General features: G+C 45.4%; 1 protein-coding gene across 2 annotated transcripts in view; it reads left to right on the top strand.

Annotated features, from left to right (window-relative positions):
* Positions 1 to 1,180: 1,180 nt before the first annotated feature.
* Positions 1,181 to 12,925, top strand: part of LOC105543218 (chromosome unknown open reading frame, human C2orf42) — a 56,738-nt gene continuing 44,993 nt past the window's right edge. Inside the window, exons 1-5 of one of the 2 annotated variants that reach the window (XM_011985031.1) lie at positions 1,248 to 1,279; positions 1,538 to 1,710; positions 8,528 to 8,793; positions 9,468 to 10,302; positions 11,893 to 12,003. In XM_011985031.1, coding sequence (XP_011840421.1) covers positions 9,480 to 10,302; positions 11,893 to 12,003 — 934 coding nt within the window. In that variant the 5' untranslated portion in view covers positions 1,248 to 1,279; positions 1,538 to 1,710; positions 8,528 to 8,793; positions 9,468 to 9,479. Of the gene's footprint in view, positions 1,280 to 1,537; positions 1,711 to 8,527; positions 8,794 to 9,467; positions 10,303 to 11,892; positions 12,004 to 12,925 lie in introns of both variants that reach the window. The other variant, XM_011985030.1, reaches the window with a different exon arrangement.

Below are 12,925 nucleotides of genomic sequence, written 5' to 3'. Positions count from 1 at the left end.
ATGCATCTGTAGTCCCAGCTACTTGGGAGGCTGAGGTAGGAAGATGATTTGACCCCAGAGAGTTGAGGCTGCAGTGAGCCATGATCATGCCACTGCACTCCAGCCTGGGCAACAGAGCGAGACCCTGTCTCAAAAAATAAAAAAATAAAAAATACAATGCCAAATGTTGCATGGGACACACTTATACTAAAATAAATAAATAAATAAATAAATTGTTTAGCTCAAATTCAAATGTAATGGAGTGTCCTGTATATTTTTTCTGTCGATTCTAGAGACAGTTGCGGGGTGGTGCAGCCAAAGCTGCCTTGGAGGCAGCTGCAGGTGGGACACATGAGGGGCAGCTGGGGCAGGTCCTGGGGACCACTGAGGTGAGTGCTGCTAGGGCTTCTGTACACTGATCCATTGGCTCCCACACTGAGTATGAGAAGAGAACCAGAGCCCATGAAGGAAGTGCTTTCTTTCCACTATCACTGCATTGTTCCCCAAGTGCCCTCTACTGACAAAGCCTAACACTGAGCCAACAAAGGAAAAATGTTTCACAAAAAAAGGTGAATTGGGAGCTGAGAGACTCCCTTCTCAGGGTCTTGCACAAGAACAGTTTTTCCCTATTTTGTGCTTTCAAGTCTCCACTTAAGTCACTTCCTCTAAGAGGCTTTCCTTTCTTCACCCCACAATCTAAATCACTAACTTCTCACTCCATCTTATACTTCTCCTTTATAGCATTTGTCATAATTTTTAATTCTATTTAATTATACATGTAGTCGTTTATTTAAAACCTGTCCTGCCCACTAAACTAAAGTACTGATGACTATTTACTTTTTTTTTTCTTCTTCTTCTTCTTCTTTGAGACAGAATCCTACTCTGTCTCCCAGGCTTCCCAAAGTGCTGGGATTACAAGCGTGAGCCACCACGTCCGGCAACTCAGGCCATTTTCGCATCGATTATCAGCGAAAGTCTATTCAGAAATAGGACTCTCTCAGGCCAGAAAGAGTCAAGACCAGCACTGGAACTGTGTCAGCAGTAAGATCTGCCAGAATCACTCGAGCCCCAAGGCAGAGCCTGAGTTTTACAGCCGCTAGGTCGGCGTAGGTTCTACCACCGCATTCCCCTAGAGTCTCAGCGGTCTCTGAAGGAGAAAACTACAACTCCCATAAGACAACGCGAGCTCAGGTGGGCGGCTACTTGCCGCTCGTGGGCGGCTCTGACCAATAACGGTTGTCGTTACAGAGAACAATTTGGCCCCGTTTGTAAAAGGCCGCGGCAGGCGAAGAGAGAAGAGGTGAGGGCGGTCGTCAGCGAAGTGCCCCGGGACTCGTGGGGGGGGCGCAGGGCAGGTAAGGGGGTCGTGTTGGAGCGAGGACCGGGGCTGCGGTGGGGCAGGGGTGTAGAGCTGGGGTTCCCAGCGGAGAGCAAGTCCAAGGAGCAGCTGCCGGCGAGGTGATGCTTCTGCCTGGGCCTACTTGGGACCGGAAGTGAGCGCTTGCGCGGGGAGGATGCCGGGAAGCAGGTCCCAGGGGATATGTGTGTGTCGCCGCAGGCCCATCCCGGAAGCCGGCCGTGAGGTGAGCGTCCAGGAGGTCTGGCGGCAGCTCCGTGACTGCAGGGCCCCGACGGCCTTCCTCCGCTGTTCCGAGGCCGTTCAGGGCTGATGTGCCCCAGCCTCCCAGTTGTGGTTTGGCAAGCCATCCAGCAGACTACAAACCCACGTTTGTGAGTTACCTGCTGGCTGTGACACTTCCGTCAAATCTGAGTAACAGTTTCCTCATCTCTAAGATGGGTAACATAGTATCTACCTCACAGGGTCGTGTGGGCAGTACACGAGTAAATGCATAGAAAGGGTTTAACACGCAGTGTACTCAGCTAGTTTTATTATTTATCCGTGATGATCATTCGTTCTCTTCCCCTAACTGTGCCTCACAAGCATGAAACAGCATCCACCAAACATTTAGGTCTGGGTAGTGGTTGGATGGAAACCCACCGCGGGTTAATGCTTCCAACACTAGTCCCTTGACACTCCCGCCAAGGAGGCTGATTTGTAAACTTGCCGAGAAGAGAGTACCCAGGAGATCTTTCAGGTTTCAAATACAAGTTCTTTACAAGTTGTGTTAATTGTTAGTATATGCTTTCGATATAGAGTCTCTAGGAAGTAATACTAGTACATGTTTTAAAATTCAAATACTGCCAAACAGTGAAATGTAAAGTCTTCCTCCTAACTTCTATTTCCCAAATCCCATGTCATTTCTTCTGAGGCAACAGACATTGAATGTGTGTGTGTATAGATAGCTACATATGTGTGTGTGTCTCTGGTCGTTTTTTTTTTTCTTTTAAAAGGAAGAGTAAAACCAAGAATAGCATATTACAAAGTGCTGCACTTTTTTCACTCCACACTGTATCTTTTTTTTTTTTTTTAAGAGACAGGGTCTCACTATGTTGCCCAGGCTGGTCTTGAACTCCTGAGCTCAGTGATCCTCCTGCCTCAGCCTCCCAAAGTGCTGGGATTACAGGCGTGAGCCACTACATCCAGCTACTCAGGCCATTTTTTTTTTTTTTTGAGATGGAGTTTCTCTCTGTTGCCCAGGCTGGAGTGCAATGGCACAATCTTGGCTCATCGCAACGTCTGCCTCCCGGGTTCAAGCGATCCTCCTGCCTCAGCCTCCGGAGTAGCTGAGATTACAGGCGCCCTCCTCCACGCCCGGCTAATATTGTAGTTTTAGTAGAGACAGGGTTTATCCATGTTGGTCAGGCTGGTCGGGAACTCCCGACCTTGGGTGATCTGCCCGCCTCGGCTCCCAAAGTGCTGGGATTACAGACGTGAGCCACTGTGCTAGGCCATGCCATTTTTTTAAAAATAGCTGTAAAAATATTTTATTTTCTGGAAAGTATTCCATTATATAGGTATACCATAATTAATTACACCAGTATCTTCTTGAGGGACATCAGGTTGTTTCTTATATTTTGCTGCTACAAAGATGCTTCATTGAGTTGCCTTATAATTTCCCTCATTTCACACACGTGGGAATCTGTAAAATAAATTCTTAGTGTAATTGCTGGGTCAGAATATCAGATCAAAATATACTGATTCCAAATACGCAAGGAAGATACCAGACAAGCCCAAATTGAGGGACATTTTATAACATATTGGACTCTTCAAAACTATCAAGATTAGGAAAAAGAAAGACAAACTCATGGCCTCGAGGAGACTAAGGAGACATGCGGTATCTTGGATTGGATCCAGAAACAGAAAAAAGGGACAAAGTCTAGAGTTTAGTTAATAATAATGTGGCAATGTTGGTTCTTTGGTTTTGACAAATGTCCCATGTTAATATATGATGTTAACATCGGGAAATTGGGTGAGGGGTGTTTGGGAACTGTGTTCTATCTGCCACTTTTCTGAAGATCTAAAATTATTCTAAAAGGTTTATTCTTTTTTAAAAGGGAGATTGAGGCCGGGCGTGGTGGCTCATGCCTGTAATCCCAGCACTTCGGGAGGCCGAGACAGGCAGATCACTTGAGGTCAGGAGTTCAAGACCAGCCTGGCCAACATGGCAAAATCCTGTCTCAACTGAAAATACAAAAAAATTAACCAGGCTTGGTGGTGGATGCCCGTAATTCCAGCTACTTAGAAGGCTGAGGCAGGAGAATTGCTTGAACCTGGGAGGCGGAGGTTGCAGTAAGCCAAGATCACGCCACTGCACTCCAGCCTGGGCGACAGAGCAAGACTCTTTCAAAAAATAAATAAATAAAATAAAAAGGAGCATTAGTGGACAACTGGTAAAATCTGAATAAAGCCTGTAGTAGAGTTAATAGTGTACCAATGTTAAGACCTTATTTTTGACAAATGCCCCACAGTTATGTGAGATGTTAACATTTGGGGAATCTGTGTGAAGGGTAGGTAGGAAGTCTGTGTACTGTCTTTAGCTTTCCCATAAAAGCTAAAATTTAGCCGGGCACGGTGGCTCATGCCTGTAATCCCAGAGCTTTGGGAGGCCAGGGTGGGTGGATCATCTGAGGTCAGGAGTTCGAGACCAGCCTGGCCAACATGGTGAAACCCCATCTCTACTGAAAATACAAAAATTAGCCAGGTGTGTTGGCATACGCCTGTAGTCCCAGCTAATCAGGAGGCTGAGGCAGGAGAATTGCTTGAACCTGGGAGGCGGAGGTTGCAGTGAGCCAAGATCATGCCACTGCACTCCAGCCTGAGTGACAAAGTCAGACTCTGTCTCAATTTTTAAAAAAAGCTAAAATGTAATAAATGTGTTGAAATAAATTTTTTTTTTTTTTTTTTTTTTTTTTTTTGAGACGGTGTCTCGCTCTGTCGCCCAGGCTGGAGTGCAGTGGTGCAATCTCGGCTCACTGCAAGCTCCGCCTCCCGGGTTCACGCCATTCTCCTGCCTCAGCCTCCCGAGTAGCTGGGAGTACAGGCGCCCGCCACCTCGTCCAGCTAGTTTTTTGTATTTTTTAGTAGAGACAGGGTTTCACCGTGTTAGCCAGGATGGTCTCGATCTCCTGACCTCGTGATCCGCCTGTCTCGGCCTCCCAAAGTGCTGGGATTACAGGCTTGAGCCACCGCGCCCGGCCTGAAATAAATTTTCTAAAATTATTCCAAAATTGAAAGCATTTTTAAGAAAGAAATATGCATATATAATGTTAAAGATAATCACAAATCGCCCTCTGAAGGGCATAATCAAAAAGTAAAAGAAAAGACTGGGCGCGGTGGCTCACTCCTGTAATCCCAGCACTTTGAGAGGCTGAGGCAGATGGATCACTTGAGATCAGGAGTTTGACACCAGCCTGGACAACATGGTGAAACCCTGTTGCTACTAAAAATACAAAAAAGTTAGCTGGGCATGGTGGCCCGTGCCTGTAATCCCAGCTACTTGGGAGACTGAGGCAGGAAAATCACTTGAACCCTGGAGGCGGAGGTTGCAGTGAGCTGAGATCGCTTCATTGCACTCCAGCCTGGGCAACAAGAGCGAAAAAAAGTAAAAGAAAAGATAAAAGAGTAGAATTCCTATGTTAATGCTACAGCTATTCCTATGCTAAAGCTACAGCACCAACAGCTGGCACACCACCTCCTCCTTTAATGACAGACTTTTTTTCCACTTTGATGATATGTTAAATCATCATTAGCAACATAATTTTTAAATTAATTTTTTAAGCTCTTTCATATATTATAAATTGTGTGTGTATATGTGTGTGTGTATATATATACATATACATACATATATATACACACACACACATATATACATATGTCATGTCGTCATTTTGCAAATGAAAAAATCCTGAAGCCCAGAAGTTAAAGGACTTGGTCACAGAGATAATTCATGGTTAAGAGCAAACTGATCTTTCGTGTTTTGACTTTGGAACAATATTCTAAGAATCCCTGTGGGACTGAATGAGAATACCTACTAAAGAAGTTCATTGAGCTGGGAAGGAATGCTGTGTGAACAGGCTAATGACTCTACATCAGTGGCTTTTAACTGGGGCAGTTTTGCCTCCAGAGGACATTTTGCATTATCTGGAGACTTTTTCTTTTTTCTTTTTTTTTACAATTAGGGATGGGACTTGCTACTGGGATCTAGTGGGTAGAAACCAGGGATACTGTTAAACATTCTACAATGCATAGGCTAGCCCCCGCAACAAAGAATTATCCAGCCCTAAATGTCAGCAGTGCCAAGGTGGGGAAACCGTGCTATGCATCTTATTTCACAAAGCACTTATTTTCTTTAAATTTTGTGTGTGTGTGTGTGTGTGACAAAGTCTCACTCTTTTGCCCAGGCTGGAGTGCAGTGGTGCAATCTTGGCTCACTGCAACCTCTGCCTCCTGCATTCAAGCAATTCTCATGCCTCAGCCCCCTGAGTAGCTGGGGTTATAGACAAGTGCCACCATGCCTGCCTAATTTTTGTATTTTTAGTAGACACAGGGTTTCATCATATTGGCTATGCTGGTCTCGAACTCCTGGCCTCAAGTATCCCTCCTGCCTCGGCCTTCCAAAGTGTTGGCAATTACAGGTGTGAGCCACTGTGCCTAGTCTTCTTTTTAAAACTTTTTTTGTGAGACGGAGTTTCACTCTTGTCGCCCGCGCTGGAGTGCAACAGCATGATCTCAGCTCACTGCAATCTCTGCCTCCCAGGTTCAGGCGATTCCCCTGCCTCAGCCTCTGGAGTAGCTGAGATTACAGATGTGCACCACCACGCCCAGATAATTTTTTTTTTTTTTTTGTATTATTAGTAGAGACAGGGTTTTACCATGTTAACCAGGCTAGTCTGGAACTCCTGACCTCAGGTGTTCCACCTGCCTCAGCCTCCCAAAGTTGTGGGATTACAGGCATGAGCCACTGCGCCCAGCCTAAAACATTTTTTAAGAAGAATAGAGACCACTGGGCATGGTGGCTCACACCTGTAGTCCCAGAACTTTGGAGGCCGAGGCAGGAGGATTGCTTGAGCCCAGGAGTTCAAAGCCAGCCTGGGCAACATAGTGAGACCCCATCTCTGTAAAAAATTAATAATTAGCTGATTGTAGTGGCACGAACCTGTGGTCTCAGCTATTTGAGAGGCCGAGGCAGGAGGATTGCTTGACCTTGGAAGGTCAAGGCTGCAGTGAGCCTACTCCATCTTTTTTTTTTTTTTTTTTGAGACGGAGTCTTGCTCTGTTGCCCAGGCTGGAGTGCAGTGGTGGGATCTCGGCTCACTGCAAGCTCCGCCTCCCGGGTTTACGCCATTCTCCTGCCTCAGCCTCCCAAGTAGCTGGGACTACAGGCGCCCGCCACCTCGCCCGGCTAGTTTTTTGTATTTTTTAGTAGAGACGGAGTTTCACCGTGTTAGCCAGGATGGTCTCGATCTCCTGACCCCGTGATCCACCTGTCTCGGCCTCCCAAAGTGCTGGGATTACAGGCTTGAGCCACTGCGCCTGGCCATCCTACTCCATCTTTGACAACAGAGTGAGACTCTGTCTCAAAAAAAAAAAAAAAAAGAATAGGGCCAGGCACAGTGGTTCAAACCTGTAATTCCAGCACTTTGGGAGGCAAAGGCGGGCAGATCACTGGAGGGCAGGAGTTTGAAACCAGCCTGGCCAACATGGTAAAACTGCATCTCTACTAAAAATACAAAAATTAACCAGAGAATTGCTTGAGCCCGGGAGGCAGAGGTTGCAGTGAGTCGAGATCACATCACTGCACTCCATCCTGGGTGACAGAGCAAGACTCTGTCTCAAAAAAATTTTTTTTCTCTCTACATCTTCTATAGTCCACTGATTAACAAATTGGAAAGTACAAATAAGAATAGTTTAAAAATGTCCACCTTTTCACTGGTGCTATAAACTCGTCCCTGACTGTAATTTTTACTGAGTAAATGAAGCTTTGTGAGGCTGGGCACAGTGGCTCACACCTGTAATCCCAACACTTTAAGAGGACAAGGCAGGAGGAGCGCTTGAGGCCAGGAGTTTGAGACCAGTCTGGGCAACAAAGTGAGACCCCTGTCTCTACCAAAAAATTTTTTAAAAATTAGCCAGGCATGGCAATACCTACCTACAGGTTCAGCTACTTGGGAGGCTGAGGCAAGCAGATCACTTGAGCCCAGGAGGTTGAGTCTGCAGTGAGCCGTGATTGCACCACTGCACTCCAGCCTGGGTAACAGAGCAGAAAAAAACATAAAGCACTCTAAAAATGTGATGTATTACTATTAGGAAGGATGAGTGATTGACCAATTATATAACATGGCTCTAGGTGTTTTGTTTTAAAGAGATGGGGTCGGCCAGGTGCTGTGGCTCACGCCTGTAATCCTAGCACTTTGGGAGTCTGAGGCGGGCAGATCACGAGGTCAGGAGATCGAAACACAGTGAAACCCCGTCTCTACTAAAAATACAAAAAATTAGCCAGGTGTGGTGGCATGTGCCTGTAGTCCCAGCTACTGGGGAGGCTGAGGCAGAAGAATCGCTTGAATCTGGGAGGTGGAGGTTGCAGTGAGCCGAGATTGTGCCCTGCACTCCAGCCTGGGTGAGCAGGTTGAGACTCTGTCTCAAAAAAAAAAAAAAAGAGATGGAGTCCTGCTCTGTCGCCAAGGCTGGGGTATAATGGCACAATGTGCAGCCTTGCTCTCCTGGACTCAGGTGATCCTCCCACTTCTGCCTCCAACATAGCTGGAACTACAGGTGCACACCACCGTGCCCAGCTAATTTTTAAATTTTTTTTATAGAAATGAGATCTCACTATGTTGTCCAGGCTGGTCTTGAACTCCTGGGCTCAAGTATCCTCCACCTCAGCCTTCCAAATCTCTGGTATTACAGGAGTGAGCCACCATGTCAGGCCTCTAAAGTGTTCTTGACAACCCCCTTTGTAATGACATTAGCACCTTTTTACCTTCTTACAGTTGGAAGTACAAAACACTTAACCATTTCCATAATAATTTCTGTCAAATACTTCTCAAGTAATTGTGAAAGACTTTGATTCCTATTCTGTTTGATTTCCAAGGAAAGAATCATCCTGTCTTTGTTTAACTTTGATATTTTTTCTTGTTTTATTTGCAGACTATCAAGATCTTCACTTAGGGAAGTGGGAATCTTATTTGCGGAACATTGGGCAGAAGCTTTGCCATTGGCTGGTGAAGGAGGAGGCAGAATGTCTGCATTGTTACACCATACAGCTCAAACTTCAGAAGACTTTGGGTTAAGCATTTATCGTTAGTCTGCAAATGATCGTGTTTTCGCCTGATTATTAGAAACTAATGAATCACCTCTTAGGTCTTATTAATTCAGGTTACACTGTTTTCCAGATGCCTTGGCAGCTGGTACAGGTAGGATTGGGCTGGGTTTTGTGGGAAATGATGGAAGGGAAAAAACTCATCTTTCATGTTCTCTAGTTTTTGCTGAAGTTAAACATCTGGGATGTAAAGATTGGGTTAAGTAACCTCCATTGTTATATAAAACAGAGTTAAACCTGGAGAAATGCTTTGATTATTAGGATTTTAAAAAATAGGTATGAAAGGCAGTTTCCTTTACTTTCATTTTGTTTGTAGGTTTAAATTTATGTTGTTTTGTGGTACAGTTTAAAAATAGTGGATAGCAGCCGGGTGCGGTGGCTCACGCCTGTAATCCCAGCACTTTGGGAAGCCTAGGCAGGTCAATCACAAGGTCAGGAGTTTGAGGCCAGCCTGGCCAACATGGTCAAATCCTGTGTCTACTAAAAATACAAAAATTAGCTGGGCGTGGTGGTGGGCGCCTGTAGTCCCAGCTATTCAGGAGGCTGAGGCAGGAGAATCGGTTGAACCCAGGAGGCGGAGGCTGCAGTGAGCCGAGATTGCACCGCTGCACTCCAACATGGGTGACAGAGCGAGACTCCGTCTCAAAAAAAAAAAAAAAATAGTGGATAGCTTTTTTATATTTTGCTTTCTGTACCAAATAGTACAAGTGACTTTAACTTTTGTGTGTGAAGGTATACTCATGCTATTGGGTATATTATCTTTTGTAGGGCCTGTGAAAAATGGAACCAAATTCTCTGAGGACTAAAGTCCCAGCTTTCTTATCTGATTTGGGGAAGGCCACATTGAGGGGAATCAGAAAGTGTCCCCGATGTGGCACATACAATGGAACCCGGGGACTGAGCTGTAAGAACAAGACATGTGGAACCATATTCCGCTACGGTGCACGCAAGCAGCCTAGTGTTGAAGCTGTCAAAATCATTACAGGCTCTGATCTTCAGGTCTACTCAGTGCGGCAAAGAGACCGGGGCCCTGATTACCGATGCTTTGTGGAGCTCGGGGTTTCAGAGACAACAATCCAGACGGTGGATGGGACAATCATCACTCAGCTGAGCTCTGGACGGTGTTATGTCCCCTCATGCCTGAAAGCTGCCACTCAAGGCGTTGTGGAAAACCAGTGCCAGCACATCAAACTGGCGGTGAACTGCCAGGCAGAGGCCACCCCTCTGACCCTGAAGAGCTCGGTCCTGAATGCAATGCAAGCCTCCCCGGAAACCAAACAAACCATCTGGCAGTTGGCCACGGAACCCACAGGTCCTCTGGTGCAGAGAATTACTAAAAACATCTTGGTGGTGAAATGCAAGGCAAGCCAGAAGCACAGTTTGGGGTATTTGCATACATCTTTTGTGCAGAAAATCAGTGCCAAAAGCTTGCCTGAGCGCCGTTTCTTCTGCTCCTGTCAGACTCTGAAATCGCACAAGTCAAATACCTCCAAGGATGAGGCAGCCCAGAGATGCATTCATTTCTTTGCTTGCATCTGTGCCTTTGCCAGTGACGAGACATTGGCTCAGGAATTCTCAGACTTCCTAAATTTTGATTCCAGCGGTAGGTGGTATGGTTGACCTGGTTATTATGTTTTTCTAAAATTGCAATGAAAGAGTTCCATTGATACATTTGGAGATTGTCTTAGCAACCTTCAGAAACAGTTGCTAGATAATTAAAAGTGTCCCTTCTTTTTTTTTTTTTTTTTTTTTTTTGAGACAGGGTCTCACTTTGTTACCCAGGCTAGAGTGCAGTGGCATGATCACAGTTCACAGCAGCCTTGACCTCCCAGGCTCGAGATCCTCCCACCTCAGTTCCTGCAGATAGCTAGGACCACAGGCACGTGCCACCATGCCTGGCTAATTTTTAAAATTTTTTGCAGAGATGGGGGTCTTACTTTGTTGCCCAGGCTGGTCTTGAACTCCTGGGCTGAAGCAGTCCTCCTGCCTCAACCTCCCAAAGTGCTGGGATTACAGGTGTGAGCCACCGCGCCTGGTTGCATTCCTTGTTTCAGTCCCAGTCAGCATACTTGCATAAAGGTTGGTTGGTTGGTTGAAATTAATGATGAAGAGACTTGATCATTTTTTACTGAGACAATCTAGCAAAGTTAGTTTGCTGTTTACTCTTCCACAGATGCACTGTGTTAATTATAACAAAGAATGAACAAAAAAAAAATTTTTTTTTTTGAGACAGAATCTGCTCCATTGCCCAGGCTGGAGTGCAGCAGCACAACCTTGGCTCGCTGCAACCTCTGCATCCCGGGTTCAAGGAATCCTCATGCCTCAGCCTCCCAAGTAGCTGGGATTACAGGCACCTGCCACCATGCCTGACCAATTTTTGTATTTTTAGTAGAGACAGGGTTTCTCCATGTTGGCCACTCTGGTCTCAAACTCCTGGCGTCAGGTGATCTGCCTGCCTCAGCCTCCCAAAGTGCTGGGATTACAGGCATAAGCCATTGTGCCCAGTCTAAAGGAATTTATTTATTTATGTATTTATTTATTTATTGAGATGGAGTCTCACTCTGTCACCTAGGCTGGAGTGCAATGGCATAATCTCGGCTCACTACAATCTCCACCTCCTGGGTTCAAGCAATTCTCCTGCCTCAGTCTTCTGAGTAGCTGGGACTACAGGCATGTGCCACCATGCCCAGCTAATTTTTGTATTTTTATTAGAGATGGGGTTTCACCATGTTGGCCAGGCTGGTCTCAAACTCCTGACCTCAGGTGATCCACCCACCTTGGCCTCCCAAAGTGCTGGGATTACAGACGTGAGCCACCGCACCCGGCCCAAGGAACTTATTTTAAAGCAAGCAATCACTCCATAATTTTTTTTGGTTTTTGTTTTTGGTTTGTTTTTTGAAACAGGGCCTGGCTCTGTCACCTAGGCTGGCATGCAGTGACGTAATCACGGCTCATTACAGCCTTGACCCTCCTGGGCTCAAGTGATCCTCCCACTTCAGCCTCTCAAGTAACTGGGACCACAGATGTGCTAATTTTTTATTTTTTGTAGAGATGGGGTCTGCCTGTGTTGCCCACACTGGGATAATTCGTTTGGGGGATTTTTAAAAAGAAATTAACTTTTTGCTAGATAGAGGCCCATACTCATACTTACCCTTGGATAGGATTAACAATTCAGAAATCTTCTATTTTTTAGGTCTTAAAGAGATTATTGTACCCCAGTTAGGTTGCCATTCAGAATCAACAGTATCAGCTTGTGAGTCTACTGCCTCTAAGTCAAAGAAGAGGAGAAAGGATGAAGTATCTGGTAAGAGTCTGGTTGGTTGGTTTGGTGGTATCGTCTTTAGAGATTGTTTTACTATGTTTTATGTCTTTTACTGAACCTCAACAATTATAAGAAAATATTATATTTTATTTTATTTTTATTAAAGAGACAGGGGTCTTACCATGTTGCCCAGGCTGGCCTCAAACTCCAGGCCTTAAGTGATTCTCCCATCTTGGCCTCCCAGAGTGCTGGAATTTTAGGTGTGAGCTACCACACCTGGCCAAGAAATATGTTTTTGTTCTTATGGATTTTTTCCTGAGAAACGTTTTACTCTCCATTGATGATTCTTTTTCAAGTTAAGCTGAAAGTTTGATCCCTTAGCCAAAAATAAGATCCAACCAAATTCTGCTTTTACTGTATATGTGTGTACATCCCTTAAACAGATTAATCTTATACCTTAATCTGCCTTAGGATAGTATTATGAAGTTTTCATCCATAGAGTGTTTAAAAAATTTTTGTGACAGGCCGGGCGCGGTGGCTCACGCCTGTAATCCCAGCACTTTGGGAGGCCGAGGTGGGCGGATCATGAGGTCAGGAGATCGAGACCATCCTGGTGAACACGGTGAAACCCCGTCTCTACTGAAAATACAAAAAAAATTAGCCGGGCGCGGTGGTGGGTGCCTGTAGTCCCAGCTTCTAGGGAGGCTGAGGCAGGAGAATGGCGTTAACCCAGGAGGCAGTGGAGCTTGCAGTGAGCGGAGATTGCACCACTGCACTCTAGCCTGGGCGACAGAGCGAGACTCCGTCTCAAAAAAAAAAAAAAAAAATTTGTGACAGTGGTTATATTCCCCATACTAATTTAGAAATATAGTTTATTGTCCTCATTTTCAGTATATGGAGAAACACACACATATACACACCCACACACACATTTTTTCCTTTTTATCTTTTTTTTTTTTTTTTT

The sequence above is a fragment of the Mandrillus leucophaeus genome, unplaced genomic scaffold, assembly GCF_000951045.1.
Source record: "Mandrillus leucophaeus isolate KB7577 unplaced genomic scaffold, Mleu.le_1.0 Scaffold279, whole genome shotgun sequence".
Lineage (NCBI taxonomy): Eukaryota > Metazoa > Chordata > Mammalia > Primates > Cercopithecidae > Mandrillus > Mandrillus leucophaeus.
Note: the sequence above shows the minus strand (reverse complement) of the source record. Positions and strands in the feature narration are given on the sequence as shown.